Source organism: Homarus americanus, unplaced genomic scaffold, assembly GCF_018991925.1.
Source record: "Homarus americanus isolate GMGI-L3 unplaced genomic scaffold, GMGI_Hamer_2.0 scaffold40248, whole genome shotgun sequence".
NCBI classification, from domain to species: domain Eukaryota; kingdom Metazoa; phylum Arthropoda; class Malacostraca; order Decapoda; family Nephropidae; genus Homarus; species Homarus americanus.
This window is the reverse complement of record NW_024712526.1, coordinates 831,096-857,036: the sequence shown is the minus strand read 5'-3', so window position 1 is coordinate 857,036 and position 25,941 is coordinate 831,096. Positions and strand designations below refer to the sequence as shown.

General features: G+C 34.3%; 1 protein-coding gene across 2 annotated transcripts; it reads left to right on the top strand.

Moving 5' to 3' along the window:
• The first annotated feature begins 7,199 nt into the window (after positions 1-7,199).
• Positions 7,200-25,941, top strand: LOC121860631 (protein suppressor of sable-like). Of its 2 annotated transcripts, XM_042357895.1 has the most exons (6): positions 7,200-7,442; positions 9,360-9,522; positions 11,029-11,223; positions 16,683-16,775; positions 20,676-21,022; positions 25,659-25,941. In XM_042357895.1, the coding sequence occupies exons 1-6, from the start codon at positions 7,266-7,268 to the stop codon at positions 25,917-25,919; spliced, it is 1,236 nt and encodes a 411-aa protein (XP_042213829.1). In that variant the 5' UTR covers positions 7,200-7,265; the 3' UTR covers positions 25,920-25,941. The 2 variants fall into 2 exon arrangements, with proteins under 2 accessions (XP_042213829.1, XP_042213838.1); XM_042357904.1 differs by lacking the exon at positions 16,683-16,775 and having other exon boundaries at positions 7,202-7,442; positions 25,659-25,940.

Genomic DNA, 25,941 nt, shown 5'->3' with positions numbered 1-25,941 from the left:
AAATGTAAAATATTTGTTACAGTATTTTATTCTTATATTCTGCTAGAAAAAGGTATGGGCTGAATATACAGTTGTACCCCACTTAACTCGGTCAATTGAACCCAGAGGGTCCCGCGTTAAGTGAAATCCGCGTTAAGTGAACAACAGAACATATGGGATTAATTCCAATAGAAACTGGCCCGACCCCCAAACTCCACTTTTTGAAGGCACATACCTATGTTGTAGTAAAAATAACATCTTAATTTTATGATGGTACATGCACACAATTAATACTTAAGAGAAATAGAGAAATACAGTCGCCAAGTTAATGTCCATTCAAATAATGGACTCAACCTTGCCTCCCCCCCTCTTCCAACCGCGCGGTCAGTCCCAACCCTCCCCCCCACCCCCCACCAATCCTCCCTTCCAGGGTTTTTAACATTTAGTATTAAATAATACCTCAGATTAAAGTTAGGATAATATAATTGACATTGCTGGATTCCTTGTAAGACCAGGAATATTTTGAATATAAATGTCATATATTTTGCACAAAAGATAACATAGTTAATTTGAGAAAAATTTTTATCTAAAATTTGTATGTCTAATGCAAAAATATGATGTTTATATTCAAAATGATCATCAAATTATAAGAATTCCAGCAATGTAAATTATATTCAGACCGGGTAATTTGTATGAATTTTATGAGCTAAAACAAATATCTTCAGTTAATAAAAAAAAAATAATTCTTCACAGGGTAACAGATGGTCGGTCGGTCGGTCCCTCCCTCCCCCCACCCCCCACCAACCGTCCCAAGGAGATGTGTGGGATAACCACTAAATTTTAATAAATAATACCTCAAACTAAAGTTAGGATAATATAATTGACATTGCTGGATTCCTTGTAAGACCAGGAATATTTTGAATATAAATGTCATATATTTTGCACAAAAGATAACATAGTTAATTTGAGAAAAATTTTTATCTAAAATTTGTATGTCTAATGCAAAAATATGATGTTTATATTCAAAATGATCATCAAATTATAAGAATTCCAGCAATGTAAATTATATTCAGACCGGATAATTTGTATGAATTTTATGAGCTAAAACAAATATCTTCAGTTAATAAAAAAAAAAAAATTCTTCACAGGGTAACAGATGGTCGGTCGGTCCCTCCCTCCCCCCCACCCCCCACCAACCGTCCCAAGGAGATGTGTGGGATAACCACTAAATTTTAATAAATAATACCTCAAACTAAAGTTAGGATAATATAATTGACATTGCTGGATTCCTTGTAAGACCAGGAATATTTTGAATATAAATGTCATATATTTTGCACAAAAGATAACATAGTTAATTTGAGAAAAATTTTTATCTAAAATTTGTATGTCTAATGCAAAAATATGATGTTTATATTCAAAATGATCACCAAATTATAAGAATTCCAGCAATGTAAATTATATTCTGGCCGGGTAATTTGTATGAATTTTATGAGCTAAAACAGGCAGTCAGGCAGGGTGGGGCAAATCTAAAAATAGCATCTCGAGCCGGACTCTCACCGCGTATATGTGGAAAAAATTCGTGTTAAGTGAAAGTTCAGCTCTGGCGAGGCACCGCGTATATGATAAAACGCGTTAAGTGAAACCGCGTTAGGCGGGGTAATACTGTATGTTGCTTTAGTCTCAACCATCTGTGCTTTGTGTATAAAATCCTTTGACTGCAGTACATGATGGGCTTCAACAAAAACTCGGTAGTGTAAGCAAATGACATTATACTACTGTTAAGTACTATGAGTCCAGTAGTCTACAAAGGTGTGAAACAGAACAAAAATGTTGGATTATTAAAAGTTATTTTTCATTCATCTTTAATCTTTATGGTACAGTAGAACGTCAATATAACGCGAGATACATTCAGAGAGAGGTCGCTTTAAACCGAATTCGCATTAAATCAAAGTGTTGTTTCAATGGAATAATTTAGTTTGGTACTTGAGAGAAACACAAAATACTAAAAAGACTGAGTCTACCCAGATGCACCTCAGCCCATCTCCTAGAATAAACAAAATATTATTTTTTGTACTATTATGTTAAAACAAACACTCATAAATCAAAACAGCAAAAATTATGGTACGTGGTCTGTTTACGAGCAATCAGCTGATGGGAAGATGGGGTGGGGGGGGGGGGATATGTTTGACAGTTGATGCCAAGGTCTAGTGCCCCTAAGAGTGACTAATTTTTTCTCTTATAAAATGTCACTGAACTGACATGGGAGAATATAATTATCATTGCTGGAATTCTTATAAGATAGTGATTAGTTTGAATTTATATACATGCTATAGTTTGCATTAGACATACAAATTTTATTTCTAATTAATTTTATTACAAAGGGCTAAAAATTTTATCTTTTGTGCAAAATATATGACGTTTATATTAAAATTATTCGCTGTCTTGCAAGGATGCCAGCAATGCAAATTATATTCTCCTAACTTTAGTCTGTGATATTATTTAAGATACAAACTTAAAGCCTATAACCACCCAACCCTGGCTGGGAAGATGGGGGGTGGGGTGACAGTGACATGTTTGACAGTTGGGGCTGAAGGTCTAGTGAAGTATTTATTTGTTTATTTATGTCCTTTAGATTGAGTTTTTGTTTTTTGTTTATAAAATGTCACAGAAGTGACCGGGGAGAATATAATTTACATTGCTGGAATTCTTATAAGATAGTGATTAATTTGAATATAATCAGGCTATAGTTTGCACTAGACAAAACTTTTAGTACCCGGTAATCATTTAGTACATTATTTTGAGTACATGTACAGTACAGCTTAACCCTTAGGTCAGTGTAGCGTGCCCAGAGAAACATTTGGAGCGAATTTAAAAATATGATGCCCCAGATTGACTCGAGCAAAATAGGAAAGATTTGCCTCAATTTAAAACATTATCCTTAATTGTGGGTGTCGCTTTAAATCAATAATCTTAAATTGAATTGCTTTAAATTGACGTTCTACTGTATTTATGACACCGATGAGGCATTTGGGTAAGGTATTTGTTAGACAATTAGCAATCCTCGGAGCATTTTAACATATTTCTGATTAATTCCCAATTAAATAAATTATTTTGGGTGGGTTATGGCAAAATTAAAATGAAATAGCTAAATTATTAAAAAAATAAATTTAATCTGGCTTGTAAATTTTGTTATGAATTTCCGATTGATCTGGTAATGCTGCAGTGCTGTAGGGGGTAGTAGTAGGGGATGGACATCTGGGAGTATGCTGTGCTTTTGTTGCCCAAATCTCTAGCAAAGGGAATTCTTCTCCGTGATGATGACAAATATTATTTTTGAAGGGAAATTGCAGCATTGGAATGTATTTCACAGCATATTTGATTGATCGGAATCCTTTTTATGTGGATTTGGGAAAAAGTAGGTAAACGTACAGTGCAGGTAATTTAAAATAATAGTTTTCATCTTACATCTGGCGGTGGCATATCATTTTACCCTGCAAGAAGGCAGAAGAGGCTGCTGCAAATCTTATGTTGTGTATCTGGGGGTCAGATTTTCAAGCTACAAATGCTCCTGTTTTGCAAGTTTGAAAAGTCTGGACTGCTTTTATATCAGGTTTGAATTCAAAGAGACTTTGATAACAAAAATGTTGAAAGCTATACAGTATACTGTATAATTAAATAATACGTTAAGTAAACAATGAGATTTTAATTCTGAAGGGAAGAATTTTTATAGGGTAAGTGATGCGTACCTTGTTTTTTTAGGAATACACACCACTGCATATTACTGTATTAAGGATGACCGTGGATATTATTAGTCAAAACCAAATAAAATGTCTTGTACAGTAATAGGAGAATGTAGCAAGTTGTTGAACTGTATACTGTACCTTTGTGTGTGCTAAAGAAATTTTAAGTACCCTGTACAATAATCCCTTTGCATTATGGTACTGGGAGACCTCAATTTATGAGAGGATAATGCTCTCGAAAAAGCTCTTGTAAATTGAAAATGCTTAAATAGGTTTACAGTATATTTTCTCACTGACTCCCATTCTATAATTAGAGATACATTCTCTACAAAAAAAAAATCACACTCAATTCATGAAGAGTTATTGAGTTATTGCTTTGTTTACCAGGCCAAATGCTGCTGTCATCGTCACTTGATCCATGACCAACACTGTATTGCTACTCCTCAAGCGTCAAGGAACCCTTGGTTTTTTTTTGTGTGTGCGTTATTCCAGTGTCTCAGCTGATGGACCACACTGTCATTCAGGATTTTTAAAGTGATTTACATAAATATTTTGTTGTTGCATCTTCGTAATCAGGATGAAGCACTGATGATAAGATTTCTTTAAAAATTTATCATAGCTTCACATGTAAATACTGAAGTTAAAAGAGAAGCACCACAGGATGAGGTACAACTTTGATGAAGTTGCAACAGATACTGAGGCTTGCTTGACTGATGATAAAGACTTGAATAAGAATCAGGGTCATGAAGAAGAGGAAGAGCGTTGTGCTGATGTGGTTGACAAAGAATGTAATGATCTATTAAGTGACATTCAGAGCTGTAGGGAAGTTTATAAAAGACTTGTTGAGTGTATACAGTGGTCTGAAAGGTGCAATATTGTTCCACACTTTAAACACCTTCTTCTATAATCTGTTTTTGACATGATAAGATGCCAAATAACAAAACAGAAACAAAGATGTTTATTTTCAAACCCAATTTGAATTAGACGGCAACTGACACAAAGTTTAACCCCTATATCACATGAATGACGAGTCTTCAGTAGCATTGCTTCTTTGTACGCCCAACCCCTACAGCTTATAACAAACATCACCATACATGCTCTCACCATCTCCATAACCTTCCTTTTAGGATAGTTGAATTTAGAAGAGGCAAAGTTAGATTAAGCAAGTTATTGAATGAATGGTATGAGAGTCTGTGGTTCAAGACAGTAAATGTAGTAAGTACACTATATAAGTGGTCTTGTATGCCTGATGTTGATGCCTCTCTGTCATGTGTTTTTCTAAATTAGCCGAGAGAAAATTTTTAAGCCAAGTTTTATTTTATTTTTTTATTTATTTTTTTTTTGGGGGGGGGGGAGCAGCACTGGGCTAATACAAGAGGGTATAATTTAGTACATTACTTAAGCTTGGGTGAACATAAGTTTTAAACCTTGAGCTGATTTTAGTTGTTTACCATGCCAATTCTTTGTATGGTGGAGTCTCATTAATACTCTTTTAGACATTTTTTCCAGCTCAAAACTTTTCTTTATATTTAATTTAGCATCTTATTGTCATTGGTACCTTTTATTAATGTGGTGACTCATTTATGGTTGTTGGGTTCAAACATAAGTACTGTACTGTATGGGTTTGATAGTTGGAAGTCATGATCTCAAGGTCATTTGTACCTGTAAGTCACCCTCTTGTTTGCAAGTTTCAAGTGTTTCCTAAACTGTTGTTCCCATAGGTGTGTGAAGTCAGAGGTTCTAATGTATTACAACATATTCATAAAATTCCATCTAATTAAGGATCAGATCGCCTCCAAATTTAGATAGGCTAGAGCCCCTATTTTTCTGCATTGTGGAGGGATTACTAAATACAGTTGAACGTCGATTTAAAGCGATTCAATTTAAGATTATTCATTTAAAGCGACACCCACAATTAAGGATAATGTTTTAATTTAAAGCGAATCTTTCCTATTTTGTGCGAGTTAATCTGGCGCATCATATTTTAAAATTCGTGCCTAATGTTTCTCAGGACACACTACACTGTCCTAGGGGTTAAGCTGTACTGTACATGTACTCAAAATAATGTACTAAATGATTACTGAAATTTTTGTCTAGTGCAAACTATAGCATGATTATATTCAAATTAATCACTATCTTATAAGAATTCCAGCAATGTAAATTATATTCTGCCCGGTCACTTCTGTGACATTTTATAAACAAAAAACAAAAACTCAATCTAAAGGACATAAATAAACAAATAAATACTTCACTAGACCTTCAGCCCCGACTGTCAAACATGTCACTGTCACCTCCCCCCCCCCCTCCCAGCCAGGGTTGGGTGGTTATAGGCTTACAGTTTTCATCTTATATAATATCACAGACTAAAGTTAAGAGAATATAATTTGCATTGCTAGAATCCTTGCAAGACAACAAATAATTTGAATATAAATGTCATATATTTTGCACAAGAGATAAAAATTTTAGCCATTTGTAATAAAATAAATTAGAACATGTCAGTTCAGTGACATTTTACAAGAGAAAAACTTAGTCACTCTTAAGGACAGTTAAATAAATAAGCACTAGACCTTGGCATCAACTGTCAAGCATATCACCTCACCTCCCACCCCCTATCAGCTGATCACTGGTTAACAGGCCATTTCACGTCCCATAATTTTAGCTGTGTTGATTTATGAGTGTTTGTTTTAACATAATAACAAAAAACAATGTTTTGTTTATTCTAGGAGATGGGCTGAGGTGCATCTGGGTAGACTCTCAGTCTTCTTAGTATTTTGTGTTTCTCTCAAGTACCAAACTAAATTATTCTATTGAAACAACACTTCGATTTAGTGCGAATTCGGTTTAAAGCGACCTCTCTTGGAACGTATCTTGTGTTATTTCAATGTTCTACTGCAACCTCCATTGTGTGGAGCAATGTCAAATATTTCATCATAATAAAACTCCACCAATAACCCAAAATTTTAAGGATCACGTCACCTAAATCATAATATTCTTTTTGTTTGGCCTCACTTCAGAAGGTTCATAAGTCTTAGACATAAGCAAGAGTTTATATATTTTTTTATTAGTAAGTTGATTGTAGTATTCACAGTTTGATACAATATCTTGAAGTAACTGTACAGTTTTAATGTTTGCAATTTAAATTATATACAGTACTGTATTTAAAAGTGATTTTGGGTAACCCAGTTATTTATCTTACGACATTTTATGTGGTTTTCCTCATAATATTTAACACTGTGACCCTTTTTTCAGGATTCACATCAGTTTTTATGAATTAAAAAATTTCTCACTTAATACTGTACATTCTTTAAACAAAATTTTGGTATAATACAGTTTTGTATTGACATTCCATAAGTAAATATCACTGAAGGTTTCTCTTGTTTAATTTTGCTGATATTTAACCAATTTTTTTTTATGTGTATACTTTCTTTTCCTGTGTGTGTCTGCCTGCCTTATGTTTAACTAAATGAAGTTAGTGTTTAAAATCCACTTTTAATTTTACAGGGAAAGGGATGTCCTTATTCACATGACATACAGCCACAACGGAAGATGGAACTTTGCAAATTTTATATGATGGATTGCTGTGCAAAAAAGGACAAATGTCTATACATGCACAAAGATTTCCCATGCAAACATTATCACACGGGTGTCAAGTGCAAATCTGCTGAAAAATGCAAGTTTAGTCATGATCATCTTTCTGATGCAGCTCGTAATGTTTTGCTCAAGGTGGGTGGAGAAATCTCTTTTAAAAGCTTAAGGAATATTATATTTGAAAATTATTAAATTTTAATATGTGATGGTATAACACTAAACAAAAAATTAGATCATTGTATCTGATTTGAGAATGACTTGAGTAAAGTTTAGGCATTTTTATGGGTTGTTTTACCATATACTGTACTGTACCTTATGTGATCTTTGCTAATTCATATTTTTGTACAGGATTAGAAAGCAGGAAATTCCAGTCAATGTAAAATGAATGCACGTTTATCCTGTACTATTGTACTGCATGTTAATTTTTTTTGTGTAAAACAAGTACTGCCCTCATTTTTTCGTGTGGGCTTATGATTGGCTACGTTGATAGTGTCCTCAACACAGCGATGATTGGTCAATCACAGCACCTATTATTTTGTACTATTTTACCATTAATGGCATTAGTACTTTTTAAGAGAAATTAAGAAATTGTGCCTTTATTTTCTTAAAGATAAACAATACTGTAATAAAATGGGATAAGTAAATGATTTGTTTGAAAGTGTCAGACAAGGGTGCCTCAATAAGGTAATGCATGAGACTTCACTTCTGAGTATTTGTGCACGAGTCTTATACTTTTTCCTTGGTATTGAAATACATTTGAAACAGTCACCATAAGCTTTGGTATACACATCATTGGAAACAATATTTTATAGAATTATTGTTAACAAGTAAAAGTGTTGTAACTCATTATATCTTATAAGTGTGTGAAATATTGGCAAATTTATTGTTGGAATGAGTCATAAACTTGGACCAGTGCCAGATACCCCATTGTCCTAGATGCCCAAAGTTGGTAACTGAAAATACAGGTGTATTGTACAGTGAACAGTCAGCTTCTGATCTTTTGGTGTGGTAGTACCACTGATTAGCTGGAGAAACATGATTTGACTTAATTATCTTAAATATAGTTACTGTACTATAATAATGTAAAATATTGGTCATCAGCCATTCCCATTTTTAGTTATGTCTGGTACATTATTCTGTTGAGAGAGCATTGTTTAGTTCTGAAAATAGTAATGACAGTAAATTTTGAATTAGAGTTAACAAGACATTAATATCTAACATACAATGAACACAACTGTTTAGTGATGAGTCTTAATTTCAAGGCTTTTCATTTATGTGCTATGATGTTTTATCTTATTACAGGACATCTTATTAGTGTTCATATCTTCAAAAATATTTCTAAACTATGATGTATGTTGATAAGTGTGATTGAAGAGCCTGAGGTATAAAGGAGCTCCCCCACTCCTCCTCACCTGAGCCTAGTTGACAAATTAGTGGCAAAAATGGTCTCATAATCTTAGCACCCCTCAGCTGTTCCACCCATCCAGTCACCAGCCCACAGTCAAGAAAGTTGGTGCTTATTTTGCATATTCAAAATGAACAAATTATATACAGTATTAGTCTAATCTTACAGCCTTGCTGAAGCTAAATGGGTTATTAAAACTTACAGTGTGGATGAGCAAAACATCATCAAGATTTACGGTAAATGGAATTACTATGCCCACACTAGTTTTGTAGTTACTGCACTTAATTGTATTTGTGTACTTATCTTTCTTTTCTATGCTTCTGTTGCTACCTTTTAATTATTAAAAAAGGATTGTATCGTGTAGGTATAGTAAGTGTATATATTAAACAGTACATTATGTGTAATACGTATGTTCAGTGATTACTCATACAAGAGTCACTTCCAGTTTATAGATAATTTGGCTTGCAGATAGCCTCCAGGAGTGGGGCCCATCCTTAACTCGTGGAGTATCTGTATAATGTTTTTACTGGACACCTTTAATTTAGGAATATTTAGCAGTAATAATTTAATAATCTTTTCTTTGGCAAGAAGCAAAAACTGCTTTATGACAGACTTTCTGGAAAACTCTTAACTTCATATATTTTCAGCACATTGAATTAGCCCCAAAAGACATACTCGGTGACTTCCCTCGCCTTACTAAAGAAGCTGCACAACTGGTGGTGGCAATTACTGAAGCACATCGCAGAGGATCCCCAATGGATGTTGAAAGTATTCCTGGTGTTATGGAAATAAAAGGCAGAGGCTTCAAATGTGAGTACTAATGGTATATTTGTTGTTGTATTATTGAGTAGAAGCATTCATCTTACCACTGTAGAAAGGAAAAGTTGTCAGATATAAATGTAAGAACTGTAGGATAAACAGTCATGAATCTTTCTGTTTAATGTGTAAAGTAATTAGAGTTGTGATTTATGGCCAAATTTTGACTACATGCAGTTAAAGAAAATCACCTGCATTTATTGGTACTGTTACTGCAGTGTTTTGCTCATTTTTATAGAAATACCCGGTAGTGTACAGTTTCACAGGAGATTATATAAGAGGTACAGTACACACAAGAATATTGCCTCCAGCGCATGTTATAACAAAAAGAAGAAGAATATTAACATATTTTTTAGACTACAGTACTATTTTCAATATAACTCATCCTTTATTTAGATATCTGAAGATAAATCTATAGAATATTTAGGTAGCTGTTGCTTCATAGAAGGATGATGGATGCACGAGTGGCAAGTCACGCGTGGCTTGGAATCCACTAGATATAGAATGATGACCATGTGACAACACATGCCAGCTCACCTATGTAAGAGGCTTGCCTTGGTGATGGGCAGATGAGTGTTATAAATAATTTTGCACATATAGGCAGGTTACTGTTGCTCAGACTTGCATTTAACGAACTACAACTGTACTGAGTGGCAGGAAGTGGTGCAGAGCATGATTCAACACATTCAATTGCATAAGACTGAATCTATCTCCCACATAAAGAATTTCTGGTAGAAAAGGGTTCATTGCATGTACAGTAACTGAATTCACATATACTGATCTTGCAAAAAAGAGAAGGCAAGAAACAACTTTTTTCTATCACATGAAGCACTAAATGCCATAATTAAGGAGTGCAGGTGAGGTAAACTATTACCTCACCTAACCGACCTTATTGGCTAAACTAGATAGTAGTTGTTAAACACTAATACTGTAATGTATACAAACACACATGATAAAAATACAACAGTACAATAAATTGTGCTGTGTCAGTGGTGGCGTATGCAATTTATTATAATTGAGAATTTGCTCTATTTTGACAAGGAATTATAGGGGTTCTACATATTTTTTATGTATAGTATTTATGCAGTGATATTTTCTTTATTATTATTTATGAGGTAAAACAAATGTTCAACTAGTTTGTGTGGGTATGTGGAAGCAAAACTTGATATAGCCTACTGCTAGGCCTTGGGTAATAGACGGAGCCTAGTGCTAGGCCTTGGGTAATAGATGGATGATGACCTAGGACCCAGGAAACTGGAAAATTCTCAAAACACGTTAAGTCTTGGTCCTAACGGTCTCAATTTTAAAGGTCTACTCAATACCTTCATCAGAATTTCCAGCCTATTTAAAGAAAAAGGCTATTTATTCATATTTGACTACAAATTAACACTATGGATTAAGAAAATGAATCATTGATGACTGTTAAACAATTGATGGTTAGTCACCAGTTTTAATCACCATTATAGATTATATTTAATAATTTATTCTCCATTTCTTCAGATGTAGACAAAGCCATTAAGAGGCAAGAAGCACGAATGAAGAACATGCATAAGGAGCAGCAGAATGAACATGTGAGAGGAGAGAGAGCAATGACCCCAGAACTTCAACATCAGCAGGTGGACAAGTTAGTGCACCACAAGTCAGAGGACATGGATATCAAGTCTCCACCTGGACGCATGCGAACCCCACCACCAAGTAAGTTCTCCAAGCATAAGGAAATAATTGCTTACTAAAATCCAAGAGTAATAGTTACTGGTATAAAAGATGTTAAGAGAAAGATGTGTCTGCTCTTGCTTCCCTTCAATATGTATCATACATCTAATTGTTAATGTAAGCTCTTCAACTGGATGTACAATGTTGTGCTAATTTTTTTTCACATTGATACACTTGAAGCTTTGATACAAGTTTTCGCTTGTTTGGTTTTTAATAGGGTCTTTGTGTATAGAATAATGGAGGTGATGAAGGAGGGTGTGTTGAGGTGACACAAAAAATGAATAAAAGAAAACCTATCAGTAGAATGTATAAATTGGATGAATAATAGAATGTATAGAAAGTGGATGGATATAGTGAAAAGAAATATGGGTTACAGTAAATTTAAACTTCAGTAAGGTAATTCATCTATGTGTTCATATATTGTTGTGCTCTTGCTAAGGTAATTAATTTGTTAATGCCTTTATTCCTTTCTCTCATCCTGAATGCAGGAACTAAAACTTACCTAGACTGCACTTAGTATTTTCTTTCAAATCTGACCTTGATCTTTAACTTTTTTATCATAAAACTATAGCAGCTTTAGATGCAGTGTTGCTGATGTATACCATTTTCGTCTGCTATGCGAACTAAAAAAGCGCGCGAAGTTCGAAGGGGAAACTGCCAATTCACAGTTAACGAGAGTACGAACAAAAAGTTCACACATGTTTTAAAGAGGAAAATACAAAATAAATGAGGAATAGATGATGTATATATTAAAGTTTAAATAAAATAGTAACTTATTTGTTCCGAAAATGACGTACAAAGTCTCTTGATTGATATACAGTATATAGCATACATTCACGTACGATAGAGCAATGGGAACCTTTGAAACTATATTTTACCAGCATAAGTATGGAGGAAAAATTTCACACAATTTTATCTATTCTAGAAAGCTTAAATGATCCATCCATATGCCTATACTTCCATTTTCTCAACTATATTTTGCCAAAGTTTAATAACTTAAACCTTCTTTTCCAACGTCAAGAACCTTCAATACAAGTATTGCATAAAAGATGCAGTGATCTTTACCATGATGTATTGTGGAGTTACATGAAGAGAGATGGAGTGAACAGGATCTCAAATACAGCAAATATAGATCCTGAAGACAACACAGAATTCCTCCCCCTTAATCAGATATATCTTGGGATAGAAGTTCCTGGTCTCCTCCAGTCTGAAGAGTATAGGGACAGGAAAGACATGATAGAAGATGTGATGAATAGGTGCAGGCAATTTATGATTATATCTTGCAAAGAAATAAAAAAAAAGGTTTCCACTTGTTTACGAACCAATACAGATGTGTTCTGTATTTTCAGTAGAAAATTTTTTAAATAAGCAGTCGAGAGTGACAATGCCTTCAATGTTACCTTTAATGAACGCTTTCCCTAGAATATCTCCCACGAACAAACAGCAGTTGGATAATGAGTGGAGAACCATTGACAACATAAGATTTCCATACTATATGAAAAATCAAAGAAACACAGAGCTATTCTACAAGGAAATGTCAAGTATGAAAGATGATTTTGGTGAACCATATTTCTGTGAGCTGCCATACTTTGCTCTGAAGATATTGTCTTTGCCCACATCAAATGTTGATGTACAAAGAATCTTTTCCAAGGTGAATCTGACCAAAACTAAGCAAAGAAATATTTTTTCTATGCAGATTTTAACATCTCTAATCATTTCATATGAAATGGTTCACAAATGTGGAGGATGTGTTTCATACAAGCCTAGTGAAAATTGGATTCGGTTTGTGAAAAATCTTAATGATTAATTGTAAATACCATGTACAGTGGTCCCTCGGTTAACGAACACAATTCGTTCCACAGAGTCGTTCGTTAACCGAATCCATTATTTCAATGGTTCCAGCTCACAGAAAAGTACATACAAAGTAAAGCCAAAAACACAAAAAGTCAGAAACACTCATAAAATTCCCCTAAATCGCCCTTAAATCACAATATATATATATATATATATATTGTTGTTGGTTGCTGATATTGATATATATATATATATATATATATATATATATATATATATATATATATATATATATATATATATATATATATATATATATATATATATATATATATATATATATATATATATATATATATATATATATATATATATATATATATATATATATTTCATTTTACTCTTAAATCACTACTGTAATGTGGTACAGGTGATTAATTTTTATCTCTTGTGCAAAATATATGACGTATATATTCAAATTATTCGCTGTCTTGACAAGGATTCTAGCAATGCAAATTATATTCTCCTAACTTTAGTCTGGGATATTATATAAGATAAAACTTAAAGCCTACTGTATAACCACCACACCCTGGCTGGGGGAGGGGGGGGGCAAGGTGACAGTGACATGTTTGACAGTTGGGGCTGAAGGTCTAGTGAAGTATTTATCTGTTTATTTATGTCCTTTAGATTGAGTTTTTGTTTTTTGTTTATAAAATGTCATAGAAGTGACCGGGGAGAATATAATTTACATTGCTGGAATTCTTATAAGATAGTGATTAGTTTGAATGTAAACATGCAATAGTTTGCAGTAGACAAAAATTTTAGGAATCATTTTGTACATTATTCTGATTATATGTACAGTACAGCTTTGCCCTTAGGACAGTGTGTGCATGTAAATGAGTTTCAATAAATGAATAAAGTTACATATATCGAGCCAAAAATAATAGTTGAAAAACTTTATGTAGACAGAGCTTGGATGGCTAAATTTTAGAATGACCAATAATTTTAATATAAAAAATGCACAAATATTAAAGAGCACAATTTTCTTGATATTTACTCCACTGGAAACGAATGTAAACATAGAACAGATTACTGAATTGGCAGACTAGCCCATCAGCTTATCAGCTGATGCTCACAACAAAACGTGTTTGCCGTAAGGATTTCGTTAATCAGGCAGGAAAAGCTCAACATTGGTGATGTACGAGTAGTATACAGTACCTGGACTGTGTAGACAAGTTCTGCTACCTGAGTGATATGACCAGTGCTGGAGGTGGGGTGAAGAGTCACAAGCAGTTGGAAGAAATTTAACCATTGAAATACACAAAAAATATGGTCTGAGAAATTAACAAAACACAGTTTAACATAATAGCATACGTAGCTTGTAACACTATTTAAGAAAAAAGAACACTCGCCTTAACCATGCCTGCAACACTAAGAATTTTCAAATGTTTACATGAAAATGTTTCCTCATATTGTTACATTCATGCATTATTATCCTTCATCATTGTTACTAAGGAACAGTCAGGAGTGCGGGAAACTCAAAAAGGGATGCTACTGCCTTGTACAGAACTAGGTAATTCAAAATGGAGAAGGAAAATTAATATCGTCCTTGGACAGTTTTAGCACCACGGGGTTTACGGAGCAGTTGCCTTTATTGATATAGTACAGTAGCAGGAAGAACTCCTTTTCTCAGAAAAAGAAAGATACATGCAAACAGAGTGAGAAGTATGATGTAAAAAGCATTGATATATGGGCAGTTAAAGAGGATGATGTATATATATATATATATACAGTCGACCCTCGTTAATTCTGACTAATAGGGGGGAAGGGTGTCCGTTTTAGCCGATTGTCCGAATTAACCGATTTAGGGGTTAATATTGCATTATGTTTCAGTCATTGTTTTCGTCACGATTTTATCCCACTTTCCACTGTAATACCTACGTCATTTCAGCAAAAATATTACATTTCCGTGAATGCATTATATCAAGCACAGTATGAATAGAATACCATTGTAATATAACAGTATTTTAACCAAAAACTATTAAAAAACCGAGTAACTTCTCTTGAACATTGGAAGGTTAGGTAAACACTTATTTACTGCTCATATATATTGAAGGGTTAAATGTTGTACTCTGTATAGACAAGCAGAGAGAGAGAGAGAGTGCAGCCGAACTGCCGGATGTAAACAAACCTTAATTTCCCGCGGCTTTTTTTTTTTTTTAAGGGGATTAGCCCACCCGGGCATAGGTCACTGACCCACATTGGGGCCTGAGGGGCAAAAATTTAATACTCCTGTAATAATAATAATAATTCAGATAAGGAAAAAAAAAAGCTGCCTATCTACCTATTGGACAAACTAAAATCGTTCCGGACCACGGGAGTTTCCGGACCACAGAATGCCGGACTAGAGAGGTACAACCTGTATATATATATTTTAAAGCATTATATATACAGTGGGGTATGCTATAACGAATCTAATTGGTTCTAGAACCTTGTTCGTTATAGGATTAATCCGTTCCAGGCCCCCAAATACAACCACTTAACACTGAAAAATATAATATAAAATTGTAAAAATTGTAAAAAAGTGCATAAATATGCATCTAAACCCCTGAAATAACCAATATCATTAATACTTGTAATAAAAAAACAATAAATTACTAAAAAAAAAAAAAAAATTTTTTTAAATAATGTTCGTTGTAGGAGTTTCGTTCGTTATAGCATTCTCAATTTTATAGGTAAAACCGTTCGTTATAGGAATATTCGTAGTAGGATCCGTTCGTTATAGCATACCCCACTGTATATATACTGTATATATATATATAAAATGCTCACAAATAAAAAGGATATTAGAGTGTCTTAGAGTAAGACTTATGCCATGTCAGAGCAATTTCACCCTCCTAGCCTTTCTTACCGTCGTGAAGATTAAAGGACGTACTAGATACATCCTTCTGATGTAAGAGGATGTACTAGGCAAGTCCCTCTGACTCGAGAGGTTAATGTTTACATTGACTACGCATGTGAAATAATTTGTCACAATGTGTTACATGTTCTTGTCTTTACTGCTTGATGAAGCAGTATGTTTATTGAGCTTCCATACTTGCAATATATGATAACCAAACAATGTTGTTCAGTCTGCATCACTTGAGGGTTTGGAGTGTCAGTTACCGATCTGTTTAGAGGAAATTTTGCATGCATTAGGATGACTGAAATGCCTGAAGTCACACACACATAATATGTGTGGAGGATTTCAATCATCATAGTTTAAAAAGCAGTCATGAATACTTCTTTTCAAAGTAAATATTTCATATAGTTTTAGATTTAAGACCGGAATTTGGATCAGCTTAGAAATTTTTCTGGCCTTGTCAAGAAAAGAGAGGAAATAATTTTCGTAGGGGTAGAATTCCATTATTTGTATTGGAATTGTGATATGTTGTGGGAACCATTACCATGTGTCAGTAATGATACAATTGGACTCGGCAACATTTTCTCTACTCCGTTATTTTCTTTTTAAAATTTTCTTTGTTTATATTTTTAATATCCAATGGTACTATTGCAAGTATTTGAAAAATTCAGATATACATATTTTTTTATAGTGGCCCAAAAAGAGCACCATAATAAATCTTTTTAAAGGTGAGATGATTCAACAGGATGGCACTACCCAGGTTGTGGCCCTGAGGAAATAAATGGATACCAACAGTTCAGCAAAGAATGGGTAAATGACTACCATTACTTGCAAAAAGGTGTGTTAGCATATACACAAAAAGTACAGCTGTGTGGGAGTCCTGTCACAAAATGCTATATATGCGTGTGTGTGTATTCACTGATGGTTGAAGCAATATGTGTATTGATTTTGTGTCCAGTGATCTCTTAAATCACTTTATCATTGCCTTGACTTATTCCTTTCTGTCTACCTTTGGAGGCATCTTTTTTCCACATACTGTACTGTACTTATTTTTGTTAGAGGAGCACCTGTTGACTGCTTGGACTCCGATACACGAACCAACTTGGAGATTTCTGTATTTTTTGTATTGGGTTCTTTTCTTGTGTAATAAACAAACCATTCGGGAGTGTTTCCTCTGCTTGTGAGAGTTTTTGAAGACTGCTTGCTGTATTATGTGATGTACACCAAAATGAAATTTGTTGATCAATTTGAAACATATTTTAAATTATTTTTTAGCTTATGTACTGTATGCAGTATTAGTGGAATAAAAAAACTGCACTTATTTAATGCAGATTTTGTATACAGGCTGTCCCCGAGTTATGAACGCCTGACTTACGAACACCCGCATTTACGAACGAAATCCCAATACAGTAAAGCCTCAAATAACGACAGTCATGTGTCCTCCAATATTGCGGTTTAAGGTGAATCATCGTATCATGAATCATTAATTACTATTAAAATAAAGCAATAATAATGAGATGCGTTCCCCATTGTGACCTTTTTATAACTTTTGTGTGGCTTTTTACCCTCTTCCCCCCAAAACAATACAATATAATGAAAAATTAAAACTACGGTATATTCTTTAAATAATGTTTATGAATGCAACTCATACAATATAAATCAATAATAATAAGGTCACAACAGGAGAGGGGACACCATTGTTGTTGTCGCGTTTACACCCATAATGTCAGTTATCCACCTGAAACTGAAGAAAATAAGATACTGGTTGTTGCTGCAGTAAAATTAATGTAAAATAATAATGTATATTTTAATTAATATTATTTAATGTACAGTAAAAGTAACCATTGATGTTAAGGAAAAAAAAAAGAGTGATAGAGGAACGGCAATGTATACTGTACTTGCGCCCTCAAGGAAACCGCGTCTATTATCTTAAGAATATGTAGAAAGGATTCATTATTGTTTATTACTGAATAGGTATTGATTGAATTAATGTTTAGTTATGCGAATTGAACAATGCAATTCATTAATAATGCGTAGAATATTAAAACACACACTAGGAGAAGAGACGGCATTGTTTACAACACCAGTGACGATGGTTCTACATAAGAAACTGAAGAAATAAGACCCTGGTTGTTGCTGTAGTAAAATTAATGTAAAAAAATGAATATGTATGTTTTAATTAATGTTAATAAATGGAACAATAGAAGTAGCTAACCATTAATGGTAAAGAAAAACGAAATGGATTTGGAACGCCAACGTGTGTAAGTGCGTGCATGCGAAAACATTGTCATTTCTCTACATAAGAATGTGAAAGCACCACTTAATACTGTTCATATATGTTTTAAATAATACTTACTAATGTAAAACAAAAATTCTACTCGCCAATGGCGGTAAAGTCTAAAATATAAGGACAGCCAATGAATATTGTGCGAGTTTTTACTCAGATGACGAAGCTATCAGGTTGCTGAAATTGTTACTGAATCTGAAGTTGATGTTGAAGTTGTTTATGATGCTGAATTTGATGGTGTAGCTGAAGTTGATGGTTTAGGCCTTCGAATAATAAAGCTGTCGAAAGAACCTTGCACAGCTGCTTTCTTTTCTCATTATACATCTTTATGTAGAGGTCATATGCATTTTTCACATCCCTGTTAATTTTGATGCTTTGTTCTGTTAATGGATCCACTTCAGAAAGTATGTTCATTGCTTGCTCTCACCTTTTTCATATCGTTTTAACACATCTAGTTTCTCGGCTAAGCTTATACACTTTCTTTTAGCTTTTGTACCAGCACTACCATCACTTTCTCTCTTGCTCATGTTGAATAGGGATGCAAAAATGCCATAAGAAACCTGAGAATGTTTTTCTCCTTTTCCTGTTCAGATGCGTGAAAACAAAAGGCCTGCCAAGCTGCAACTATTTATAATGTATATTGGGATTTAGTTATTATTCATATGAAAATGTAATTTTATTTTGTTTTTTATTCTATTTGCATCTTAAATACAAAGAAAATAATGGTGTAAATTGAATTGGGTCATAAATTTACCAGGGTCTTAAATATGAATCGTCGTTAGTAGAACCGTCGTTATCGGAGGTTTTTCTGTATATTTATCACAAAAATCTCTAACTAAAATTCGATTTTTTACATTACTTTATATTGTTTGACATCACTGTATTTACAGTATTATCATTGCTTTGTATGGGCAGGGTTGTGCTTTAACCTAACCTATGGTATAAACACTTCCCACTTATGAACAAGGTCTAGGAACGTAACTCGTTTGTAACTTGGGAACTGCCTTTGCAAAGTACATGTTTTTCAAGGCAAAATTTCTTAAATAGTTTATACAAAGCATACAGTACATGTGATCTTCATCATCACCACTGTTTTATGGCCATTTTTCATGTTTGCTTGGGTTAGCCATGGTTACCTGATGGCAATTTTCCATTCTGTGCAGTCTCTTGCGATCTCTTTTGTCAGGTTCTTTTCTCTGAAGTCAGTTTTAATAACCTCTCCCCCATTTCATTCTACCCTTACTCTTCTCTACATTCAAATTTATGCACATTTTGATACGATTGGTTTCTTCCATTTTCTGCACATACCCGAACCATCTCAACCTTCCTCTCCACAAAACCTCACTAATGTTCTCAATACCCAGCCTCAGTCTTATCTGAACAGGGTTTCCTGTCTCAAAGTCACATTACACATCCATCTCACCATTATCCTATCATCTCGCTCAAGCCCATGTTTATCATCCTTGATAACTGCCCATGTTTTACTGCCATTCATCACACTTATCACTCCAGTTGCACTCAATTTTCCTTTTAAGTAAAGACATGGTCCTCTTGGCCATCATTCAGTGGCATATGACCTCAGATGTTGCATCACCAGGGATGTAATTACCACACTCATTCAATCAATCAATCAAAGCAATGAATAAAGGCAACAGCTGCCTAAACTTCTTTCAGCTATTTCTGACTTGCAAATGATCCACTTCAGTACCACCTCCAGCTAACATACCATCATTACCTGATTATGTAAAGTCTAAATATGTATGCAGTCATCATCAGTTTTGAATAAATACAATTATTCTATTAAATATGCTAAATTGAGTTTGTAATTACTAAACTCTTAAATGTCCTGACAGAATTCTGAAGCTTTTTCGTTTGGGTTTCTTGCTCTTAAGAGAAAATGTGACTTGTGTTTAGTTGCAGTCTGTTTGTAAAAGATGCTTTGTGTATAGAGTGATATATATATATATATATATATATATATATATATATATATATACTCTGTATATATATGCAAGGGTCATTGTCTGCAATTGCATGTATAGACATAATTTTTGTCTCTACATATCTACCAGTGTTCAATGAACTGTAATCTTATTGCTTCAGAATGTCATCCAAATACAGTATCAGTGATTTTATGTTGCCATAATTAGCCATTTGTACATCTCATAATTTTTTTCTTAACAAAACTCTTTTTCTCTTCCTGTCACTTATTCCTCCCTGTCAATTTCAGTTTTGTTTTTATAATGCCACATTGCATCATTATCATAACATTTAATTTTCCAGCATACTAATACTGTCTGCCTCAAACCACCCATTTCCTGATATGGTATCTCCCTCCAGACTCATTTTTTTCATTTACTCCAGTATATTCTATATTTAAAACTGTCACTGCTCTTATTAATTTTGATTTAATGTACATTATTTATGAAAATATTTTTTACAATTTTGTAGATGAAGACATGATCAATGGAGAACTGCCAAAACCAGGAGCAAGTAATAACATGAGCGACACTAGTCCAAGTACCAAAGCCAGTATGAACACTAACATTACCCCTGGCAGTTCTAGTCAATCTGGGTCAAGTGGCAATAGAAAACTGGGAGGTTTTATGACGGCTCGAATGCCTCAGAAGCAACGCGAACTATTTCAGCGGATTGAACAGCAGCATTCAGTCCATCACGACCAAGATGATGCATTAGTGGATGGAGGGATGGATGATGCATCAACCAGTGCTAATGTTAATTGGTATTCCAGTGATGAGGATGGTGATGGTGCCTCACTCTCAAAAGCACAAGGGCAGGTAATTAACTCACCTCTTGTTGTTCTTCACCATTCAAACGATGTACAGTAATGATGGAATTGCTCCTCCCTTTCAAGCAGGAGATCTATGTCTTCTTCATAACTTTTAATATTCATTCTTCCCATACCTTATCAAAATGTAACAGTACCAGTCTCATTATCTATGCCATGTAACAAAGCATATTCTTTAGTATGCAATGATTATGATTGCTATGTGGATCAAATTATATAGTAACACTTTCACGTACAGAATTACCTGAATTCCAAAATTTTATTCGTGCAGATATATTACAGATACAGGTACTCCCTGACTTACGACGGGGTTAGGGACCGACATCCAGGTTGTAAGTCGAAATGGTCGTAAGTCGGAAATGCTTAAATAACACATAGAAAATCGAAAATTTGGGTCTCTTTTTCTTCTCAGCACCACAAAACACTCACTTTTAAGCTTGCCAGCCATTTTAAAGTGAATTACAGATGAAAATTTTGTCTGTGTAATTACTGACTTTGGGACTCAAAAATACATAATTTGACCACATTTTGGTACGACTGAGGCGGTCGTAAGTGCGGGTGGACGTAAGTCGGGGAGTACCTGTACTTATTTTATGTTTATTTGAATGTTGTTACCGTTATGGCGAACAGGCATACCAACATATGACAGTGCTCTGAAGGATTTTGTCCAGCATTTAAAATTGTAAAGACAGAAAAGGTAATGATAATTTTGGGGGAAACTGTACATAAATGACTAATACAGGGAGTCCTTACTAGATGTTGTACCTGTGTATATCATTTCCATAAAAATATAGGAAGAAATTTTCTTTCTGTCAATTGTTTCACATTACGTCATCTGCATCATCCACTGTTTACTAAGTCTTTGGGTACCCAATTATGATGCGTAAATAGTGTTTAAACCATCTAATACATCTAACCATAATAAGTAATAAAGGTGCCCTACAAATGTCAAATTTCTACCATGCCAAAATACATCATTCGCATCTGCTCGGTATTGCCATTGTTATATGTAAGTACTACAGGATATCCCCGGATTAACGATGGGGTCACCTTCCTGTAAAACCCATCACAAGTAGAAATGTTGTAAATTGGGATCATTATAACATGGGGTTCAGTGGGATATGTTCTCAGCCAGTTTGACACCCACATGTATCACCAAAAATTCAATTCCTACAATAATAATATACCTAAAACAACATTAAACAATGCTCACCACATCATTTAGAAAAACCTGGTCATCATCACATATTCCCTTCAAGGCTAAGGGGACTCTTGTAGGTGGAGTGGAGATGTCATTCTGACTTCCACAGCCTCTGAGAACTCAAGCTTCACTTCCAGAGACACAGTTTTCCTTGGTGCCTTGGCATTCCCAGACATTTTCAGTTACACTACTCACTTCACGGTGACAAAAACAGAGTGAAAGCACTTGTAAAAAACAAAACGACGAACAATGATAACAAAATAATGATAGTGGCTGACACTGTTTACATCATGTTCACCATTACAGAGGCAAAGCACCTTACAGTCACAAAAAAAGAGTAAGATGTGACCATAAGTGATGTCCTCTCACTGTAAAGTAAAAAAAAAAAGAAGCACATGATAAGTAACAACATTGATATTGACTGATAATTATTGAGCTACATGATCACGTTCATGTGCGATCACCAGAGAACAAAGCTTGGGACTGTAGTGCACTGGGTACGTTCCATATTTACTACACAAGTCAGCAATTTTGGCTGGATGATGACCATCGTTCATGCAAAAAAAAAAGAAATTAAATAGGGGGAGTGGTTTTTATACATCAATACTGTACTGTATTGTTCAAGCGAAATATCGTAAATGGGGATATTGTAAATCAGGGAATACCTGTAACCACATAATTTGCGGAAGAATCATTTCAGTGTGCTAGTGAACCTTATGAATAAAGAAAATACATGTACTGTATACTGTACCGTAATATAAAGATGCGTATAAAATACAGTACAGTTTTAAAAAGTAAAAAGTGTAGGGGTATATTCTGTGGGAGAATATAAAGTCTAGAAAGCACCATACCACACGGGACCAGTTAGCTGTGAAAAGGCTGCACATGTAATATTGTCCCATAAGAAACCATAAAAGTTTTGGAAATATAAATCGACTATAAAATAAGAAAAAGTAAGTGTAGGAAGTGAATTCTGTGTAGGGTAGGTGGGAGGTAGGGTGGGTGAGTGGCCAGACTGAGAGGACAACTCCCTCCCTCTGCTATGTCACCCCCACTACCCATTGAACATGGCACTATGCAATTTCAAATTAATTCTCATATAATTTAGGTTCATTTGATGTCGAGTTTAAAAATTTATCATAAAATAATCAATTTCCCCTCAAAATCCCACACTCAACCCCAGAGGAGTTATTGCATTGTATTAAATTCCTGGTACATTGCTTTCAAATGCAAACAGCTGACTATCCTTGCCCTCCTTTGCAGTGTTGCCAGCATTCTCCATCTCTCATGCTTACCACAACATGTCTTCAGCACTTACAGTCATAAATAATATTTTAGTGTATTAACAGCACTTAATCAATAATATTGTAGTGTATTTATCATCACTTAATAAATAATATTGTAGTATGCAGTATTATGCATCTACATATACCCTGGTTTATTCATTAATCAGTTGTCCAAGTGTACAAGTAGCAAAATAAAGCTATCATCACTGAAAGGTAATAAATAACATTAGGAATATATCTCTATCAAATACTATACAGTATGTTATAATGATCCCATTGTAAGCTGATTTGTTGAAAGTTTTCTCTCTAGGAATACATCCTGAACTTTCAAGGGGTATTACTGTACATGTTGGAATGCATATACAGTACCCATAATTACATGACAGTAAAATCTCGATAAATTGGACTTCATTATACGTATGGGAATTTACTTTTTTCCGACTGGGGTGCTCTGAACCGCCCATCTATTCACAAAAATATTTTTTTAAATCTGGAAAAACCAGCATCAGTCCAGACAGTTTGTGTATTTGTACATGGGGCTGAACGTCTGTACCCTGTATGTGGGTGTTGTGCTGCACATGTCTCACTGTCTCAGGCTGTCAGTCTGAGTCTGAGTCATGCCTTCATATGTTTAGTATTCATTTACATGATTTTTTTTTTTTTTTTTTTTTTTTTAGAGTATTTAGTATCTTTAACAGGGATACTAGAGAGTTTTAAAAATGGGCTGAAATTATGTATCTGTTAAGTACAGTAAACCCTCGAAAGATAATACAGACCCCATCCGGGCAAGAAACATTTGTCCAAACCCTTAAATATTTATCATTTGAAATTCCCGCTATCGAGCAATCCCTTGGCCTCTTTTCTTTGCTCGGACCCGTAAGTCAGCTATAAGCTCAACACACGTTCAGCCACACCTGGTGCAGTCCATCTCTCTCCATTATTTTGAAGGCATATTACAAATTATATCTGGGTTTTTTTTATTGAATATTTTATATTATTAATCATGAAACATACACCATAAGAGGCAGATCGTACGAGAACCTAATAATTAAATAAAAACAAACGTGAACGTGGCAATGCCAGTCCCACCCCCAGGAAAGAGATTACCTTCTCATTTGGCTCGTCTTTATGTTTTGAAGTCAAATTGCAAATTATGTATTGTATTTTATATCATTATTTAATACTGTATTAATAGTTTGACCATACAAGAATATAATAATGAATAATTACAAACAAACTGTATTGTATGGATCTTATGGGATACCTGTTTCTTCCCTTTGGCTATGAAATAGGATTTACTTATTTAGCTTCTTCATGTTTGCCCATACCTACATAGATATTAGCTTTATGCATACTCTTGATAATAACTGCTTTCAGCCTTTCTAGCTATTAAATTGCATTAGATTATCAACTTCTTAATTTTCTTTTGAAGTACATTACTTCATTCCCTAATTGATGGTTTCTTATTTATGATTTTTTGTCAAATTTGTTGTGTTTATTATTGTCTCATTGTTTCACTTTGTCACATTGTAGTCTTCATAGATTACTTTTCTAAGGAAATTAAGATGTTTCCTCTCATGGAAGGTGTTCAGAAGTGTAGGTTCTGGGGTAGTGTCCTCAGTGATGGTCTCTACCAACATTTCTTTTAATTTTTTTCATGTCCAAAGAAAAATAGTGTAACTTCCATATAATTTGCTTTTTTTGAAGAGTTAAGTTGGTGAAGCGTATTACAACTTGTGAATGGTGACACCCTCATTTATTATGTACAACATTTTCTATGTAATTACTGTACAGACCTTACTGGAACTTGTGATCCTGTCAGAACTAAAGAATAATAACCCCGACTGTTATTAGTCCTGTTTATTTACTTTAGTTTGCTTAAATTACTTTCTTATACACAGAACTCACCTCCTCATACAAGCACCTTGTGTTCAAGTAGGATGCATTCATTACTACCTGTCTAAGTACAGGTAGTTCCATATTGTCTTAGCTGGTGAGAGTAATAAGGTTGACCATTAGCAAGATTTGAAAGACACACTCACTGTGCATTAAAATACTGTACTGTTATACTGTATACAGTTAGATGTACAGTATGCATTTTCTGAGTGGTTGATTTTTCTCTTTTTTTTTTTCCACAGAATTCATCTCATCTGACTAGCAACTTATCTCCAAGTAGAACACCTCCTCTTCCTATTCAAGCTGCCACCACACCTCCATCGACTAGCAGCCTTACTTCTTCGGGACGACAAGGGAACAGTCCTTCTGGCACGCCTTCTACGACACCTCCGCAGAAGGGTGCCTTCTCTGGCATCAACTTGGACAACATCAACATCTCTTCAGACCTGGCAAGTGTTTTGTCAGCTCTAAAGAATCAGAATGCTGCTAGTACTAATAGGTAAGCTTTTTATGATACTTTGTTTT